The following is an 18,657-nucleotide window of genomic DNA, read 5'->3' as shown; positions in this document are numbered from 1 at the left end:
TTGGAGTTTGCAGAGGTGTAAAGTAAAGACTCGACGGGTTTTAAGGCATGTGGGCCACCGCAATCTTCGTCCGTTGTTTCGATTCCCCCCTGATGTCAACTGGACCATGGCCTGGGCTCGGTTTTGGCGGTGGTCCTGGCTGCTGGCGACGTCTCACATCGTCGGCGGTCAGCAGACAGGGGAGCATCCGGACTGGCCTCGATGGTGTGGAAAGGTCTACGAAGCAGGGTGAGCTCAGCTCTGTCATTCAAGACTGCTGACCACCCACTGACTTGGAGCCAGATACCCCAACTTCGACCCCGGTGGACGAACAGAGCGTCCTCCCCCTGCCCCTGACGCTCCTCTCCTCCACGTCCAGTTCCGGCCTCGGTATAGCCTCTACCTAGATGACGAACAGTATGGCGAGTTCGTTGTCAACGCGGAGTTCTCGCCTTACCATGGCAAGGCGTGGCCTTTCCCTTCCAGCGGATCCAAATGGGCAGACCGCCTCATCTTTACGATCAACCTCGTCGAGACCAACGACCCGCTCGTCCAAAACACGGTCGTCGTTAACACCACAGGCAACATCTTCCGCTTCGAGCTCTCCCGCCTCAAACCCAGCCTGCGCCCCATAGAGGTCGTGCTGTATGGCGCCCCCGAGAACGGCCTCCCAACCTGGACCGCCACCACCACCCTCTTCTACCTCCCCACCAAACCCTCTGGCAGCGTCACCCGCATCGATAACCTCTCCGGCAACCTGTACTACCGCTCTCGCTTCACAAACCACCAATTCCAACCCCTTCTCCCCTACGGTTTCTACGCCTCTCACGACGGCTTCCTCCGCCTCAACGACACCTCGCTCATCGACGTCTACGCCAGCCTCAACTTCACCGCCATGGTCCCCCTAACCACCTTCGCCGACTCCCCCGACGTGCTGCACTACATGTCTACGCAAACCCCCATCCGCATCATGTACAGCCTGCGCGATTTCTACAAAAACATCACCCTCGTCCGCTCCAACGTCCTCTCCGCCCGCGACGCCGACGGCCTCTTCGCCTACTGGTCCGCCGACGAGCCCGACGGGTGGCAAGACCCCTTCTCCGCGCCGCAGGCCGTCTACGATCTCATCCGCGCCCTCGACCCCTACCACCCCGTCGCCGTCACCCTCAACTGCCAGAACTACTACTTCGCCGAGTACTCCTCTCCCGCCGACATCCTGATGGCGGACGTCTACCCCATCGGGATCAACGCGACCTGGTCCAAATGGGGCACCGAGTGCAACGCCACGCACGGCGACTGCGGGTGCGACAACTGCGAGGGCACGGTGCAGGACGTGCCCGACCGGCTGGATCTGTGGAGGACGTTGGAGGGATGGCTGGGCAGGTGGCACAAGCCCGTGGTGTTCAACCCGCAGGCGTTTCACGGGGAGGATTATTGGCTGCGCGATCCGAGCAGGGAGGAGAGCTGGGCGATGGTGTTGCTGGCGCTGAACCACGGCGCCAAGGGCGCGATTTCGTGGTTGTGGCCGACAAGCAAGGAGCTGGCGGACGCACATGGGGCGTTGGCGACGGCGGTGACGGGCCGGGAGGTGGTCAGGTTTCTTGCCGGTGAGGGGACGGGGCCGAGGAAGTTGGTGGCGAAGGCGCGCGGGACGGAGGTGCTGGACGCGGCCGGGTGGATTATGGGCGGGAGGATGCTGGTGAGCGTGGTCAATGGGGGGTATGTGGATGTGAGAGAGGTTGTTGTGGAGGTGCCGGACGCGATAGGGATACGGGGTTCGCCATGGGGAGGGGTGAAGTGGGTGTTAGAAGGGGGTAAGTTGTCCGTGCCGGTGATGCCGACGTTGGGGACCAGTTTGGTGGTTGTGGACCTGAAGACGTTATGATGAGCTCCATCGGGATGAGGCTGGGCTGGGCTGAGGCAAAGAGGTAAGTATAGGATTCACATGGTCGGGGTAATGCATCTGCGGTCGATTATAGCGACTTGGAGTTTCTTGAGTGTTAGTGATGGTCAGTGTCAGGTAGTAGTGGTGGTACATGGCACACCCATATCTCATGAGAAATTAGAGTGCAGGAGTAGGTCCAGTAGAGCATGCATGCTCGGATAAGGTCTGCATGAATGGTTCAATTGTAGAGAAATACGTCGCGAGATGAGGTCAGTCGAAGTCGGAGATTCATTCGTTGGAAGGGTGGGACCAAAGGGTTTAAGCAAGGGTTAGGGTTAGAGTTAGGACCAGCCCGCTTGGCAGCCCCACCGAGGAGCAATCCATGGCTGAAAGTCTGGCAGATCCAGGTCCCGTTCCGTCCCAAGTTCGCTGGCAAGGTTCTGGGCTTCCTCACCGCCACACAGAACCCAAGCCACATTTCCGCCACACATCCCTTTGTCCATGACACGCTAATTTAAGATGACGCGTGACGCGCGGGTCTCAGGAGGGCGCGACCCCAACGCGTCCCACGTTCCACCTGGCGGGAAACCTTGTTCAATGGGGCCCCAATTGCTGCTGGCCTGAGCGCCTTCCAACGAAAGCAACTCCTCCTCCTCCACTCTTCGTTATTGCAGCCTTCATTCGTTGTAACCTCGTCCACTCCATCAACAAACAACCCCCGATTTCGTGTACGAAAAGCGTTGATCGCTGGTGTCGACCGCCCTTTGCAACCTTCCCCCATCGACAACAGTTCGATTCGATTTCTCCTGTTTTTACTTGGTCTGATCGGTCCTCGTTTCCGATACTTCCCGCACCTCGCGGGTAGTTTTCAATGTCTCTTCTCACCATGTCGACCAACTTCGAAAACGGAGGGGACCTCGCCGGTCGAAAGCGCTGCCGCGACGACTTCGACGAGTCTTGTGCTTCGATTTCTACTGACCACATTGATGTCGGCACTTCATTGAGTGATAGTGAGTTCGAGTTCAATTGTGCCCTGTGCTGACTGCCAACGAACACACCGACTGACACTGCGATTCCCTTCTCCAGAGGAAAATGACACCCGTTGTACTCCCGCCGCATCTGCGGCCTCCCCCTCCAAATCCAGTTCCGTCTTGAGCGAGCTGGCTAGCAGCCCTGCTCCGCCATCGACTCTTTCGACCCCCGCCAAGCCTTCCACGGCCAAGACTACTTCGACTTCGATGACCACCGGCGAGCCCCCGAAGAAGAAGAAGCGTGCTACCGCTGAGGAGAAGGCGGCCCGTGAGGCCGCAGCCGAAGCCGAGAAGAAGAAGAAGCAAGAAGAGCGCGAGAGGAAACGGCGTGAGAAGGAGGAGGCCGAGAAGGCCAAGGCCGAGCAAAAGGCCAAGAAGGAGCAAGAGAAGGCGAAGAAGGAGCAAGAGCGGAAACAGGCTCTCGAGGAAAAGGAGCGCAAGAAGCGCGAAAAGGAAGAGGAGGAGGCCAAGAAGGCCCGGAGTCAGATGAAACTCACAGCCATGTTCGGTCTGAGCCCCGCCCCCAAGAAGGATCCTGCCGCGCCAAAGCCCGACACCAAGTCCGCCGATGCCACCACCAAAGAGTCCAAGGAGCCGTCTCTCTACGAGCAGTCGGTCAAGCCGTTCTTCGTCAAGGAGCATGTCCGGATGGCCGTGGACCCGTGCTGTGAGGTAGATAAAGAGACTAGGGAGGCCAAGTCGAGGATACTGGAGGAGTACCTGTCCGGCCAACGCGAGGCCCCGGCACTCCGCTTTGACCCGCTCGAAACTCTCCAGCTGCCCTGCAAAATCCGCCGCGGTCGGGTCTACCCCAGCGTGAGGAAGATCATGGCCGACTTGGAGGGCCAGTCGGACGTCAAGACGGAGTCGCAGACCGCCCAGATGAAGGACGCTCTCAAGATGCTGAGGTCGGTTCCTCTCAAGTCGATCAAATTCAAGGAAGACGTGCGCCCGGCCTATGTCGGGACCGTCAGCGGCCTGCCTCCCGGCGTCAAGAGCTTGAAGAAGCTCGCACGCAAGCCCTCGCACCGTGTTCTGCCCTCGCTGAACTACGACTATGATTCGGAAGCAGAGTGGGTGGACGAAGAGGGCGAGGACGTGGATGATCTCGACGATGAGGAGGAGGAGATTGACGGTGATGAGGATATGGATGATTTCCTGGATGATTCAGAGGATGTTGGACCCTCGAGGATGGTTTTCAGCGGCGGCATGGAGCCCGAGGCTACCGGTCCGTGTTGGGAGGACCGCACGAGGAGGACAGCGGAGCCGAAGCTGTACAAGTACCGGCTGGAGTTTATTCTCGGTGAGTATTTCCATTCTTTGTTTCCACCCGCATCACAGCAAACTAACAAACAAAACCAGAAACCCTCGAGCACCACCACAGCATCGACCCCTTCTCCACCGCCTACTGGACCCCTCCCAACAAACCTAAGCCCTCCCCGTCCCCATCCGCAGCAACCTCAGGCACCGCTCAGGAGGCGCGTGCCTCGGCTGCCAAGGGGTCATCTTCCGCCGCCCCGGCCGACGCTTTCCAAGCACTCAACTCCACCAACGCCGGAAACTCCGCCACTGCTGGAGGCAGCAAAAAGTCTCAACAACTCCTGCCCCCGGACATGCAGGAGGAGCTCAAAGCCCTGGTCCGCAACATGCCGACCCTCAGCAAGGTGGGCGTCATTGAGCTGTTTGCGGCCCAGCATCCCAAGCATTCCAGGGCGCAGATCAAGAGCTCGTTTGAGACGATCTTTGAGAAGAGCGGGAAGACGTTTAAGGTGAGGGGGGAGTAAAAGTAACAAGTCGGGTGTGTGGTGTGTGTGAAATGCTGGGTTACGGCTGTGGTCGTGTCTGGCTGGGAAGGTGAGGTGGTGGGTTCGGTTCGGTTCGGTGTGATCCTGGTACTTATCGAAGGGCTGATGGATTGCGGTACCTGAGTGTCTACCTACCTACCTGCTGGAGCGGTGGATGTGGACGGGGGTGTCCAGCTGCGATGGTTTGCTATTCAGCTTTTCTTTTCCGACGTTTTATCGTCCGTTTTCTCATGTCTGGCGTATAATCTAGGGGTCTCTGGTGGGGGTTATGGGCGGTGTGGTTCTTGTGGTTTTTTTATGGGGAAATAAAGGTTTTCTCTTTTCGAGTGATTTCTCCCTCTTGTTTTCGTGGCCGAAAGAAAGGAAAAGGACGAATGCTTTGGCTGGCTAGGCTGGGCTGCGCACATGGCATGGCATGGCATGGCATAGCTAGGACCTATTAGAGACGGAGACACAGACAGTGTTCTTCTTCTTTCTCTGCTCTGCTTTGCGTTGTTTCCTTTGAGTAATGGTGTGCAAGTTGCTATGTTTACGTCTATCGGCCCGTCCGAAGTGTGGAGGAGGAGGGTTTCGTTGTGTATGTATATCATTTACATCTAGAGATCGAGAGAAAGCACGGGACTTGGAATAGGAAAAATGATGGATTGTAGAAGTTGATGCTGTCATTAATACCTAGCCACAGCAGACTGGCGCTCGTCAAATCTACGGACGACTTGTCCAAAACGCAACAAACCAGACGTATCTAGGCACTCTCTCCATCCTCGCCTCCAAAACCATTCCAATCCACTCTCTTCCAAGCATTACCATGCATCTCTACCCAACCGTACCGTCTTCACCATCCCAATCACACTTCCACCTTCTCCCCACCTGACCTTCGAACAAGTGTGTATGTCCTACATAGACCCCTTACTTCCTCCACTCCCCATCCACCTCAAACCAGTAATCCAAAAACCCCTTATAGAACTTCACACCCAACCCAGGATCCAAGCTCCCCGTCGTCGCGCGGATGCTGTGCATGCTCAGCTGCGGGATGCCCACATCCGCCGCCTTGACGCCCATCGCCGCGCTGAGCATCGGGCCCACGGTCCCGCCGGAGCGCGAATCGTTGCGGATCATGTGCCGCTGGTTGACACACCCGCTCAGCTCGGCGACCCGGTCCAAAATCGCCATGGACACGCTGTCGGTGGTCATGTGCGCGCTCGCGTCGACGCAGAGGGCCACGCCGACGTTCAACCGCGGGGAGTGGCCCGCGAGGTTGGTTTGCGGGAAGTTGGGATGCGCGGCGTGCGTGACGTCGCTGGAGACGAGGAACGAGTTGGCGTAGGTTTGTCCGAGCAAGCCCGGGCCGAAGGGGACGTTGGCGGAGGCGGAGAGGGATTCGATGGCGCGTTCGATGGTGATGGGCAGGAAGTTGCCGCGCGCGCCTTGGCGGAGGAGGGAGCCGATTTCTTCGTCGTCGAAGAGCGCGACGAGACGGATTCCGCCGGTGGAAGGGGTGGATTTGGCGTGCAGGAGGGCCATGAAGGCCGCCCAGCTGCAGAGTTTGTCGTCGATGCGGCCGGCGAAGATGAATTCCTTGTCCAGACCGCCGACGGCGGCGGGTTGGGTGTCGAAGAGCTCGAGTTCCCAGTTGAGGATTTGGGTCGGGGAGGAGAGGTTGAGTTGTTTGCTGATGAGCTGGACGAGGCGAGGGGGTTGGGTGGAGATGAAGCTGCCTTCGCCGCCGAGGGGTTCAACAGGGGCTGATGAAGTGGTGGATGTGGAGGAAATGTCGGAGTTGTCCAGGCCGATGATGGGGACCATTTCGGTTTCGCGGTTGCCGCTGCCGGTCATCCTGAGGCCAAAGTGAGGGGCCAGAGTTGGGATGCGGGCGACTAGAGAGGAGGGAAGGGGTTAGTGTCTCGATAGATCAGACCAGACGGAAAGTTTGTTGGGATGGATGGATGGAGAACAAAAACATACTCGGCCAGTCAAGCTTGACCAGCTTGACCTCGGTCTTTCCGGTCTCCGGATCGCGGACGATGACACGGCCGCCAATGCCGAGGTCGCGGTCCCACCACGTCTCGTTGAGCGCGCCGGCGTACTGCGCGACGCCCAGCTGCACGTAGCCGTGGTTCTTGGGCTTGGTGCTCGTGGGCTTGAGGCGCGCCGTCAGCGCGTCAATGTGGCCCGCGATCATGGCGATGCCGTCGCCCGGCTTGTACGCGGGGCCGACGGCGAAGGCGATGATGGAGCTCCCGTTGCGCGTGGTGAAGTACTTGCCGCCGGGCTTGATCTTGTCCGCCCAGTTGTCACGGCTCGAGATCTGCGACGAGGTGAGGAAACATTGCGTGTGAGTGTTTGGGCTTCGTCTTGGGTTGGGCGGGGGGTTGTTGACTCACCTCGGCATAGCCGGCCTTGAGCAGCTTCTGCTTGAAGTAGTCGACGGCGTGGAAGACGGTGGGATTCTCGGTCATGAAGTCGAGATAGGGCTTGGTGAAAGCCTCGGGCTTGAGGTCCTTGGCGTCCATCTGGCTGTCGACGATGAAGTCGGAGGCCTTGTTGGTCACGGACTGCTCGAGGACGACGGAGCGCAGCGAGAGGTTGGAGCTGCGCGCCCGCAGGAACTCGGGAGTGTGGCGTGTCATTTTTGCTTGGGAGTTTGGTATACGGCGCGCGACAAAAGGGGTGGTGTCTTTGAGAGAATGGAGTTGGAATTGGTCTTGTTGTTGGGGGAGGAGGGGGTGGTGATGATATGGAGGAGGAGGAGTGCCCTGTTGGCGTTGGAGGTCAGGTGGGCCGGCTGACCGCTAAGGTGCCTCGCCGACGTCAGGAGGCTGGGGCCTGGTGACGTCTGGGCGGGTAGCTCCCCGACGGGCCTGGTTAGCGAGCAACGGCCAAGATAACGATGGGTTGCTGTGGTGATATCCTGCCCCTGACTCGAGATTGGGAGTATCAACACTCGTGAACAGTCAATTGAAGAAGATGTACGCCAAGCTTTCTAGCTTTGAATCCTAGAGATGTAATTGATAGATCTGATGAGCATTCTTGCATTTGTCTGGGTTCCTGTGCCTTATCGCAAGGGCTGTCTCGGCTGTCCCTTGCAGGTGTGCCTTCGATAGATATCCGCGGATGCATCTGGCTGGCTGCAGGAAAACTTGGCGTTGGAGACTTGGAGATCTTGGAGATCAGGAACATGATGGCGAGGGCGATTTGTGTGTGGGTACCGCAGCCGGCATGTGGCAAATACTTCCTTTTGACGACATGTCATGCGACTACTCAACTACCTGATCTTGATCTCCATGTCCGTCACCAATGGCTTAAGCATCAGGGGAAGTTCGCGGTAAACCAGAATTGGACTCCAGGAGGAGCATTAAACTCTTAGTTTTTATTTCTTCGATACTTACTAGTAAGAAAAGTCAGGTAGGTAATCTGGTATCGAGGTCAAGCAGAATAAGGACACACCAAATGAACGAACCAAAATGGGGGTATCACTCATAGCAAACCACAACCATCATTTTGTCCATCACCGTCACCGATAAACCGGCAACCCCTCCGCATCCAACGGAATCAACCCCCAATCCACATCCACTTTCTTCAACCACGCCTTGACCCTCCTCTTGGGATCCATCCGCATCTCCTTTTCCATCTTGACCTTGGCGTGAAACTTTTTGGCCATGGCGCGGTTTTGCGCCGGAGTAGTTGCGGCGGCGGTGCTTGTTTTCTTTTTCTTTGCAGCACTCGTAGTGGCAGCCGCTGCTGCTTTATGAACCGGTTCCGGAGGAGGAGGTGGTGGTGGCTGTGCTAACCTCACATCCGTGCAATCGCTATGCGCGTCTCTCTCTCCGTCCCTGAGCACGAGGGTGGTGGTGGTTGTGTTGAGCGCCGTGGTTGATTTGCTTGCTTGGGATCGGAATTTTTGTTGCTGCTGTTGTTGGAGTTGTTGTTGCTGGAGCTGCTGCTGTCGACGGTTGCGGGTTCCTTCCTGGATGAGACGCATGACTGGACCGACGGGACGTTTGCGCCCGGCAGAGCTGCTGCTGGGTCCCAGCCTGGCTGTCTTGGACGTTGTCGTGGCGCTTGCTTGGGCGTCATGACCGGCATCGACGGGATCCGGAGGTTCGAAGGCGCTCCCTTCCTTGGGTAGTGTGGCGAGAGTCTGGCTGCTGGAGGCGGTGAGGTCGTTGGTGGGTTGGCCGGTGGAGGTGGTGAGGATGGTGGGCCAGGAGGATTTGGGGGAGTCCATGTCTGGTGTCGGGCTAAGGTAGGGGGACCCGGACGGGTTGTCTGGTGGTGGACATTGTTGGCTGAGGCTGCTGCTTGATGCCGTTGGGGTGGTGACCTCGATTTGGGGTCCGGAGGATGGTTGGTGTTGGTGGCGCGGGGAGATTTGGTAGTCCCATGCTTCTACGATGTGTTAGTATGAGGTATGCATCTATGAATGCATAGGTAGGTACTACAACATCCAGGGCAGACATACTGTTGTGGTTTCGCCTAGCACGCCACATGTAGCTGTGATCTTCACTCACATACCACGCCGACCACAGACTACCAGGCTTCGACCCCTTCTTTTTGGTCCTCGGCTTGGGGTTCTTGGCCGAGTCCGTCCTCTTCTCCTTGGCGGTTTGCCTCTCTTTTACATCGTCCGGGGCCATGAGCTCCATGCTTGACTCCTCTGCTTTAGGTGCTGACTGGGGCGCTGGCTTGGAGCGAGGAGGCAGAGCAGCCTTTTGAGATGACGGGTGGCCCGGCTTCCTCTTGGGTGGGGGAATGACTGCTTTGAACAGGAACCAGGCAAAGTCCCTGCTGGAACTCGTGGAGAGATAATACTCCCGAGTCTTGGGTATTTTGTTTTTGGATGACATCAGGGAATGGATGGTAGAGATGATAGCAACTGGCGCATGAGTTCTGCTCAGTGATACTGGAATTCAAGGTCAAGAAATACTAGTTTTCGCTAGAGATGAGATGCTGTGGAGGAGGGATGACATATGCAGATGGCATCAAGCTGGGTCATCGCGACATAAGGAAGGTATGCTGCGGAGTAGAGACCAAGACAGAAACGGCAACAAGGCAAGGCGCAAGGCAATCGAATCCATATGGTTCTTTTCTAGGACAAGAATCGAATGACCAAGCCCGGACAAGATCAGCCGACGGCCCTGTTTCATGACTGGTGACTTAAGTGGCAAAGCTTGCCTGGTCATTGGCACGGGTAAGGCTGCAGCCTCTTCCGAGCATGACTCCAAGCGGACGACCGGTCTATGGAAAGATGCCGGCCTTCACGCGACAACCTGTCTTACTAGCCAGTGGGCGGAAGGCGGCGTCAGACCAAGGCCTCCCATGGCGAGGGCCACCTATGAACACGTCCCCGGGGTCATGGCGGTGCAGGCAGCTTGATGCCCAACGGTGCCAGCGCTGCGGCATCCATTTGTGGCGGTCACGCTAACAAAGAGGAAGAAACCTATCACATGGCTGGAAGTTATTTCATGTGACATGGGGGTGCCGGAGAGTCATCCGGGTTTGCCGCCGTTGACGAACCGGAGTCTACGGCGCTGGAGGGTCTCCGCTGCGGGCCGCTGCTCCCGGGTCCAGGGCCCGTGGTGCATCCTCTCTGTGCCGGGTTGTTCCCGAAGCTCTTCAGAAGAGGAGAAGGAAGACATGATTCGTCTTCACACAGACCGAGTCTATGCTGGTGCGTCTTAAGGCTGTTTGTTGTCTCAGGGGTTGAGAAAGCATCGCAGCGAGAAGCCAGAACTTGGAAGTTCCCGGTTGGATGGAAGAAAAAGAAGAGGTCTGGGAGCTGGAAACCAAGACAGGGCTGACAACAAGCGGGGAGCTCACCGGCACAGTGGGGCCAGCTGCCCGGAGCGGACGGAAAAGTGGGTCTGTCTCTGCCAAGACCCGACCCCAAAGCTCCGGAAAATCGACCGCCTCGCAGGGCAAGCGCATCGCAGCGCAACGCATCCATCATCGCGTCCATCATTCACTTCCCGTCACTCCAACCACACTCCACCATCCATCACCGCCCTGATCAAACCGCCTCACACACCTAACTTACCGCGACAATGACGTCCTCCATCGGCATCCCCATCAAGCTCCTCAATGAGGCCCAGGTACGTTCTACCCTTCCTAACAATCAAACCCCAAACCAACCCAACCTCATCTCCGACTCAAGTTCCACGACTAACCACCAACACAACAAAACAAAACAGGGCCACATTGTCACCCTCGAAATCACTTCCGGAACCACCTACCGCGGCAAGCTGATCGAGGCCGAGGACAACATGAACGTCCAGCTCAAGGACATCACCGTCACCGCCCGCGACGGCCGCGTCAGCCACCTCGAGCAGGTCTACATCCGCGGCAGCCACGTGCGCTTCTTTATCGTCCCCGACATGTTGAGGTGTGTTACCGCCCCCCCCTTCCCCCCAAAACCAACAATTGTCCCACTGTTTGGATATCCATGATTGGTTCGTTTGTTCGCTGACCGCTCGACACAAATAGAAACGCACCCATGTTCCGCAGCCGCAACGTCCGCGGCAGAGGTGTTGGCCTGGCACGTGGCAGGGCGACGGTGAGCAGGGCGAGGGCTGGTGCTCGTGGGAGGTAAAGTCGTGGAGGAAAAAGGACGGACAAGATTACCACACGTGGTTTTGCCGATGGTCGGTTATGTTGGGGTTTTGATCATGATGATGTCGACATCCATGTGAATGAATGGGAAGGGATGCTGCGTCAATTCGGCGTCATTGGCAGAAAAGAATCTGGGGAAATGGAATAATACCAAAGGAGGAGGGGAAAGACCGCGGATTAGAATCGGGATCAGGCTGGCCGATGCCACAAGCCGATACCGCCGCCCACGGAGACATGAAGACATGGGCAGAAGAAAACCTTCAAGACAATCTAGGGTATGTACACCACACCCACGATATTCTGGCCTTCTCGTATGTTTTTCATTCCGTCCAGGCTGACGCAAGCCGTACAAGCTAGCCACCGGCGCCATGTATATGTCCAAGTGAAGCTGCGTGGTCTAATAATACCATCTAGAGATGGATACAGCACACATCAGATATCCCATCCCAGTTCTATGCCTAGGTAATATTACACAGCGCGGAGCAGACAAACACCACGCTACCAAACCCAGACCTCTAACCTAACCTAAATCTAATCTAACCTCACCTACCTCAACCTCCCCAAAGCCCTCTCCGCCCTCTCCAAAACCTCTTTCACCCTCTCCCTCCTCTCCACCCCCTCAGCTTTCTCCCTCGCCCACCTCTTTTTCTCCTCCCTCCGCACCACAATCTCCCCGACGCTCAACACCTCCGCCACGCTCTCCTCCGTCGCGCGCACCGCCTTGCGTCCTTCCTCGCGCACCTTCTCCTGCCAAAACTCGCGCGCCTCGTCCCACCGCCGCTGCATCCGGCGGCAGGCGACCGCGGTGCCCAGCGCCGCGATGGCGCCGCACTCGTAGATCCCGCCAAACGCGGAGAAGTAGGACAGCGCGGCCAGCGCGGTGCTGAGGCCGGAGAGGGTGGCGGCTTCGGCGACGAGGAGCTGGGCGAGAGCTTGCAGGGCCGGGATGGTTTTGGTGTGGATGTAGGTGCGTGTGAAGGGGATGTGTTGGGGCCAGTTGGGGGTGGTGGGATCTTCTGAGAGGGAGGAGGACGGGGTGGTTGTGTCGGGATTTTGTTCTGTCGTTGTTGTTGCTTTTGTTGATGGTGGTGATGATGTTGAGGATTCGGGGAGGAGCGTAGGGGTGGTGTACGGGATCTCGGCGAGCCCTGCTTCGCGGATCCGGCCGGCAAGGTAGATCAGGTCCTTTTCTGCTTGAGGCAGGAAGCGGACAGCCACCAGTTCGGAGGCGGCCATCCCGACGTCGTCGGCGCGCCAGAAGAGTTTCCACCAGCTCAGCCTGCTCCACGACCCGGTGACGAAGCCGAGGTCGAGCTGCTCCTGCAGTTCTTGGTGCGCCTTCTTCGCCCAGTCTGCCAATGCCTCGAAGAGCTGGACAGCTGCTGCCTCGGACTGCTGGACCGTGGTGGTGGTCTTGGGCCGTTCGACAGATTCCTCGCGCTTAGTCTCCTCTTCCAGCTTGGCCCTGGTCTGTTGTAGCAACGAACCGATCAGCCTACGCACCGGCGGCTTGGTCGTCCCGTCCTCCTTGGGCGAGGCGGCCTTGCGTAGCCACTCGCTCACCGCGCGGATGTTGGCTTCGGTCCATAGCGTCTCGTACTTGCTGGCGTTGGCGACATTCTCGCGGAAAAGCTCCAACCCTTTTTCCGCAGAGTCGACGTTGACCACGGCGAACGGACACCCTTCCAAATCCCCAGCGCCAATTTTGCTGGAAAAGTTCACCACCCCCTTAACCACCTCTTGTTTCCCTTCTTCTCCCCCCGGCAGTGCCGCAAATACCCTCCCCGCCCCATCCACCCCCTCCCCTACCACCAACGCCACATGCACCGGCGCCTCCACGGGCGCGACATGTCCCGCCGTAGTCGCCGCCACGGCCACCGTCGGCGTCAGCACCGCGTCCTCCACGGCCTGCCTCCCTTTTTCAACGGCGGCGGTGGCTAAAAACCCTCCGTCGGCAAGCAGCACCTCCAACCCCGCATCCCGCAGCAGCGGGGCATTCGCCCGAACTTCGGGGATGGCGTGCGTCTGGGATTGTTGGTGTTGTGACTCTAAAACAATGTCTATCCCGGGCCATTCTTGCTGTTGTTGGCTGGTTTGCTCGTTGCCGCCGTCCACGCGGACGATCAAGGGACGGTCGTGCAAGGGGTGGGATTCGAGGGTGTATTCCCAGTCCGCGGCGGGAGAGCGGAGGGGGTCGGCGAGGGTGAGGCGGAGGAGGCGTTGTGCTGTGGTTGTTGTTGTTGTTTCTGTTTTTGTACTACTACTACTGGTGTTGGGAGGAGGGAGGTTCAGGACGGCAACGCGGATCGACTCGTGGCCGGCCGGCTCGGAGAGATTGCGCAGGGCGAGTTGGAGACGGGGGAGGTTGGCGTAGTTGGGGGCGTGGGTTTGGAGGTCGGAGAGGGCGCGGTGGAGGTCTTTGCGGGGGTTTGAGGAAGAGGATTGGAGTCGTCGTTGGTGGTGTCGACCTGTCCAGGAACAGACGAGACATATTGACGGAGGTCTTTTTGGGGATTGGAACCCCGTAGACCGGCTGATGGCCCTCCGCAGGGCCAATGCAGGCGCCATGGTGTGGGCGCTGGATTGGCGTCCTACTTGGGGGTTTTGGCGGCCAGAGCTTTGTTGGAGGAGAACAAAGCTTGGTGATGGTGTTGAGTTTGGAGGGGTGAAGTTGGGAAAACCAGAGCTTAGGTCGAGATGCAGCTCCTACCGGGCTTCCCACTTTCCGCTTCCGGGTTTCTTTTTGCCGGATCCATCCGGCAGCTTCCAGCTTCTGCCAAGCCAAGCCGCAGCACATGTCCCGCCGTTTCGGCGCCAAACCTTCCCCACTGTCCCGCTGTCTCGTGCCCACCGTTCGCCCCCGGCAAGCCGTCCCTGATCCCCTGCGGCCTACCGCCACTCACAGCCCGGCAGCCTTCTTTCATCTGTCCCATCAAGGTGTCTTCTTCCAAACCTGGAACCTCACCTCTCCATCAAACATCAACCCAAACCACTACCAACCTACTATCCCCTCACATCCCACCACCACCACCTACTGTACCCGCCATAACCACCAACAACCCAACAAGCTCTCTTCCTTAAACAAACAAAAATGGCCCAATCCACCGCCCACCGGCGCCTCCTCCAAGAATACCGCGCCCTCACCAACAACCCGCCCGAGGGCATCACCGCCGGCCCGGTCTCCGAAGACGACCTGCTGCACTGGGAAGCCCTGATCCAAGGTCCCGAGGGCACCCCTTTCGAAGGCGGCGTCTTCCCCGCCGAGCTGCGTTTCCCCAAAGACTACCCCCTCGCCCCTCCCACCATGAAGTTTCTGGGGGAGATGTTCCATCCCAACGGTTCGTTTTTCTTCTCGCCTCCCCACCCCTCCCCGACCCAAACCAAATCCAACCCCACTAGATAACTAACCCGTACGTACGTACAGTCTACCCCTCCGGCCTCGTCTGCATCTCCATCCTGCACCCGCCCGGTGACGACCCGAACCACTACGAGCACGCGTCGGAGCGGTGGTCGCCCATCCAGAGCGTCGAAAAGATCTTGATCTCAGTCATGAGCATGCTGGCCGAGCCCAACGACGAGAGCCCCGCCAACGTGGAGGCCGCCAAGATGTGGCGTGAGAGGCGGGACGAGTACGAGAAGAAGGTGCGCGAGAGCGTGAGGAGGATGTTGGGGCTTTGAATAGGAGGTACATAGGTACATACATACCTATTGGATGGTCTACTAAGAGAATCTCCGGGGTACTTGGGAAGGCGTTGTTAGTTTGAGAGAGGATGGAGAAGAGCGCGTGAGGACCTAGGTAGATGGGGAGGTGTTCATACGTTTTTATAATGGTCTGATGGCGTTGATGGTGTTGTCCTGTTTCTCTGGGGTTTGGGTTTCACTTGTTTCGCATGGCTTGGAGCATGACTTGGAGTTCGTGGGAGGCGTGGACAATACAGCAGACATCATCCTCTGGTAATATATGTCTCCACAGCGACCCGACTTGTCGAGTTGCTTCAAATCCGAGATTCCCATGACAGTGTATTGAGCGTTTCCATGCTTGCTTCTAGTAACATCTAAGAGAAACTCTCCGAAAACCTATGGGTACTCCCCATATCGTTTGGATGAAGAATCCCACTCGAACAAGCCAATCCCTAGTATCATGACCAGTTGCGAATGCTTCCCTCTCTAAATGCTCCAACTCACCACCCCATCCTAATAACTACCTTACCCATGCCATCAACAACGCCCCAGACCTACCTACATGTTATTCTCCGCCTTGAACTTATCCCACGCCTCGTTCAGCGTACTAAACACATGCCCAGCAATCATCCTCACCTCGGTCGAAGCGTCGGGCGCAATCTATCAGATACCATCGTCAGCCACATCTCCTTCTCGTCCTAAATAAAACCTCAGAAGCGTAAAGTTAAGAAAACTCACCTTATCAGGATGCGTCTTCGCAATCGCCTTCATGTACACCACCTTGACCTTATTCGCCAGCACCAGCTCGTGTAAGCCCACTTTCTTCCACCCGCTGCCCTCCCACAGCACCGCGTCCAGGCTGCACAGCAGTGCCCGCAAGTTGTCGCGCTTGCCGTCACGCCACGCCGCGATGCGCGCGTCCACCTTGTCCGAGAGCGCAATCTTCTCGTCGCCCTCGCGCTCTTGGGCGCGATGCGCTGCGCGGAGCCGCTCGACTGCCTCCGCCGTCTTGGTGCTCGGCGCGGGCGAGGGTCTCGGGGCAGGAGGCCGAGTGGATGCCGGGCGCGGGGCGGCGGCGGCAGGAGGGGGTTTCGGAGCGAGAGCCTTTTGGCAGCGCTGGCGACCGGCCGCGGCGGTGGCCCCGCCCAGGCCGGATTCAATAGCCGTCTGCCACACGGCGGCCGCGTCGGCCCACTTCTCCATCTGCTCGAGCGCCTCGGCCTTGCGGGTGAGCGCTTTCCCGTAGAGGTCGCGCATGTCGCGCTTCTCGGTCGCGCCTGAGCCGTCCGCGGTCGTGTGCAGCTCAACGAACTCGCCCTCGCCCTTGCCGGGCCCAATGATGCGCAGGGCCGCGTCGGCGTCCTCGACTGCCTGGCGCGGCTCGCCCACTTTGAGGGCGGTGAGGGCGCGGTTGCAGAGGAGGACGATGGTAAGGGGGTGCTCGGGAGGGATGGCTGTGAGGGAGGAGGTGTAAGAGGCGTGCGCGGCGGCGAAGTCGCCCCGTTTGAAGTGCGCAGTGCCTTCGAGGCGGCACTTGGTGGAGTTTTGGAGGGCGATGGCAGAGATGGGAGGGATCTGACGAGCCGGGCGAGGAGGAGTCGGGGTTGGCGCGGGAGATGATCGGGCGGTTGGACGCGGTGCCGGAGAGGGCTGCGCGGACCGGTTGTTGGCAGGTGGTGCGGATCTGGACGTCGGCGGCGCGGAGGAGCCGAAGAGCAGATCGGGCTCCGGCTCTGCCGGTGGTGCCTCCTGTGGTTGCGGTTGGGGAGTTGTCTTCTTCCTCCTCGCGGGACTCACGTAGGCTTGGAAGTCTTCCTCTGGCTGCTTGCCCAACCGAGCCCGTGGGCCCAGGCTTGGCTGCGGCGCTTGCTGCCATTTGGGGACCTCGGGCTTCGCTGGACGCTGCGGTAGAGCCGGGGATTGGTCGCGGGACCTAGTTTCGCTAGGCTCGCGGCTCTCACGTGGTGGCCTTCTGGGACCTCCTGGAGGTCCGCCCATTTCCAACATCAAGGCTTCATCCGTGACCTCGGCCGCCTCCGCTCTCCTAGCCGCCGCGCTGCGATCCTGAGCAGCCGCTCGCATCCACTTCGGCTGGCTGGGGTCGGAGTCTTGCTGGAACTCGGCCACGGCTTTCTGAACTTTCTTCTGACCTGTCTTCCACAAGCTGTTGGCTTGTTTAAGGAGACTCGAGCCCACAGCTGCAGCGGTTTTGGCAAAGTCTCCTTCCAGTGCAGGTGACCGGTTGTCTCTGCTCCTCGAGGGGCCGTCTTCCTTCATCCAAGACGGTCTACCGTTCTGAGGCTGTGGTCGCGAACGCTCTCCTCCATGGTCCCTCTCCAGCTCCCCGGTACCTCCCCTATTCTTGGCCTTCTCCTTGGCTTGCCGGTGGGCATCGTCCAGCAGCCAGTTCACAGCGGCTTGAACGTTGATACCCGCCCCACTCTCGGTCAAACCCCGCCTTGCGTTTTCAGGGGTGAAGCCATACTCGACGAGCTGGGCAACGGCTCGATCAAAGGGATCGTCGGTCGCGGCGGGCGGTGCTTCAGGCTCGGAATCGGATGACGAATCCTCGATGGGTTTCCCGGGTTCGGGTTCCCGCGCAAAAGCAGGGGCCGCCTTTGGTTGGTGCCGTTGTTGTTGTTGCTGTAGCTGTTGCTGCTGCTGCTGTTGTTGTTGTTGTAGTAGCTGCTGCTGCTTCCTGACTTGATCCACCGGCTTAGCCAGGTCTCCTAGCAAGTCATCAATCTCATCGGCGGCGGGTGGAGGGGGTGTTGTTGTCTTGGGTTTGAGCTGACTCAAGCCAAACGGGTCATCATCGTCGTCAATCAAACCTCCCGTGTTGGTAGTCGGAGTCGTTTTCCATGACTGCGGATTGGTCAAGTCCAAGCCTGGCGTCTGGGCCGGCGATGGCTTGCTCGATGTCGTCGTCGTCGTCGGCGGAGGGAAGTAGCTTGAATTGTCGACCTTGGTCTCTGCTTTGAAAGCTGCGAACAGGTCCTCATCCGACTCAGCCTGGGGCTTGGCGGCTGGTCCACTCGGGGTCGAGCTCGAGCTGATAGACGGCGGGGCCGGGAAGGCGGGGGATGCTGTCCTCAAGGAACTCCCTGAGCGGCTCTGGGCGAGCGAGTCGAGATCGCCAAAGTGTGCCTGAAACTGCTTCCTCCTCTCCTCCTCCTTCCTCCTCTTCTCTGCCTCGAGCAGGTCCTGGCGTTCGCGCAGGGAAAGGTTGGCGGTGGACTTTGCGGGGCCGCCACCAAAGTTTAGGAGGTTGCTGAAGCTGTCCTGGGCAGGCTTCGGTTGTGAGGGCTTCGCTGCGGTGACGCCGGAGCCCTGACTGGACAGCGGAGTGTTGCGACCGGAGGCAAACGGGGACGGACTCGGCCGGAGAGAAGAGAAGGCCGGGGTGGGGTTCGGCGCCGTCGTGGTCGGGGTTTTGGCCGGGTTAGGCGCCGACCAGCTGAGGCCGGCGAGGTCATCCATTGTGCCGGAGATAGAGCCGGTGATGGATTCAATGTGGCATCGAGTGTTTGGGACAAGCAGGAACAAAAGTGGGAGTCAAGTTGGTGTTTGTTTTGTTGTCCTCCAAGAAGGTGGCCCTCTCACCGTCAGGAGGTTCCAGGTTGCACGTTGCGCTGGGGAACACTTGATGCCAAGCAAGAGGTCCGGGAAG

At 58.8% G+C, this 18,657-nt stretch overlaps 9 protein-coding genes across 9 annotated transcripts; 4 read left to right on the top strand and 5 right to left on the bottom strand.

Moving 5' to 3' along the window:
- Nucleotides 1-106: 106 nt before the first annotated feature.
- VTJ04DRAFT_6261 (uncharacterized protein) lies at nt 107-1,864 on the top strand (the record flags this gene model as incomplete). The annotated part of the gene is made up of 2 exons (XM_069364463.1): nt 107-228; nt 283-1,864. The coding sequence occupies 2 exons, from the start codon at nt 107-109 to the stop codon at nt 1,862-1,864; spliced, it is 1,704 nt and encodes a 567-aa protein (XP_069218287.1).
- Nucleotides 1,865-2,750: 886 nt separating this feature from the next.
- On the top strand, nt 2,751-4,679 carry VTJ04DRAFT_6260 (uncharacterized protein; the record flags this gene model as incomplete). Its single annotated transcript, XM_069364462.1, has 3 exons — nt 2,751-2,874; nt 2,951-4,198; nt 4,258-4,679. 3 exons carry the CDS (start codon nt 2,751-2,753, stop codon nt 4,677-4,679), a joined length of 1,794 nt encoding a protein of 597 aa, XP_069218286.1.
- A 927-nt stretch (nt 4,680-5,606) lies between these two features.
- Nucleotides 5,607-7,327, bottom strand: VTJ04DRAFT_6259 (uncharacterized protein; the record flags this gene model as incomplete). Its single annotated transcript, XM_069364460.1, has 3 exons — nt 5,607-6,574; nt 6,663-7,005; nt 7,082-7,327. 3 exons carry the CDS (start codon nt 7,325-7,327, stop codon nt 5,607-5,609), a joined length of 1,557 nt encoding a protein of 518 aa, XP_069218285.1.
- Nucleotides 7,328-8,211: 884 nt separating this feature from the next.
- Nucleotides 8,212-10,282, bottom strand: VTJ04DRAFT_6258 (uncharacterized protein; the record flags this gene model as incomplete). The annotated part of the gene is made up of 3 exons (XM_069364459.1): nt 8,212-9,086; nt 9,160-9,485; nt 10,215-10,282. 3 exons carry the CDS (start codon nt 10,280-10,282, stop codon nt 8,212-8,214), a joined length of 1,269 nt encoding a protein of 422 aa, XP_069218284.1.
- A 459-nt stretch (nt 10,283-10,741) lies between these two features.
- On the top strand, nt 10,742-11,286 carry VTJ04DRAFT_6257 (uncharacterized protein; the record flags this gene model as incomplete). The annotated part of the gene is made up of 3 exons (XM_069364458.1): nt 10,742-10,789; nt 10,889-11,079; nt 11,181-11,286. 3 exons carry the CDS (start codon nt 10,742-10,744, stop codon nt 11,284-11,286), a joined length of 345 nt encoding a protein of 114 aa, XP_069218283.1.
- Nucleotides 11,287-11,343: 57 nt separating this feature from the next.
- On the bottom strand, nt 11,344-11,550 carry VTJ04DRAFT_6256 (uncharacterized protein; the record flags this gene model as incomplete). Its single annotated transcript, XM_069364457.1, has 1 exon — nt 11,344-11,550. The coding sequence occupies one exon, from the start codon at nt 11,548-11,550 to the stop codon at nt 11,344-11,346; it is 207 nt and encodes a 68-aa protein (XP_069218282.1).
- A 302-nt stretch (nt 11,551-11,852) lies between these two features.
- On the bottom strand, nt 11,853-13,874 carry VTJ04DRAFT_6255 (uncharacterized protein; the record flags this gene model as incomplete). Its single annotated transcript, XM_069364456.1, has 1 exon — nt 11,853-13,874. The coding sequence occupies one exon, from the start codon at nt 13,872-13,874 to the stop codon at nt 11,853-11,855; it is 2,022 nt and encodes a 673-aa protein (XP_069218281.1).
- Nucleotides 13,875-14,397: 523 nt separating this feature from the next.
- On the top strand, nt 14,398-14,984 carry VTJ04DRAFT_6254 (uncharacterized protein; the record flags this gene model as incomplete). Its single annotated transcript, XM_069364455.1, has 2 exons — nt 14,398-14,644; nt 14,731-14,984. 2 exons carry the CDS (start codon nt 14,398-14,400, stop codon nt 14,982-14,984), a joined length of 501 nt encoding a protein of 166 aa, XP_069218280.1.
- A 561-nt stretch (nt 14,985-15,545) lies between these two features.
- VTJ04DRAFT_6253 (uncharacterized protein) lies at nt 15,546-18,467 on the bottom strand (the record flags this gene model as incomplete). The annotated part of the gene is made up of 2 exons (XM_069364454.1): nt 15,546-15,647; nt 15,726-18,467. The coding sequence occupies 2 exons, from the start codon at nt 18,465-18,467 to the stop codon at nt 15,546-15,548; spliced, it is 2,844 nt and encodes a 947-aa protein (XP_069218279.1).
- Between the last annotated feature and the right edge of the window lie 190 nt (nt 18,468-18,657).

The sequence above is a fragment of the Mycothermus thermophilus genome (assembly GCF_041956435.1).
Source record: "Mycothermus thermophilus strain CBS 625.91 unplaced genomic scaffold VTJ04scaffold_4, whole genome shotgun sequence".
In the NCBI taxonomy this organism is placed as follows: domain Eukaryota; kingdom Fungi; phylum Ascomycota; class Sordariomycetes; order Sordariales; family Chaetomiaceae; genus Mycothermus; species Mycothermus thermophilus.
Note: the sequence above shows the minus strand (reverse complement) of the source record. Positions and strands in the feature narration are given on the sequence as shown.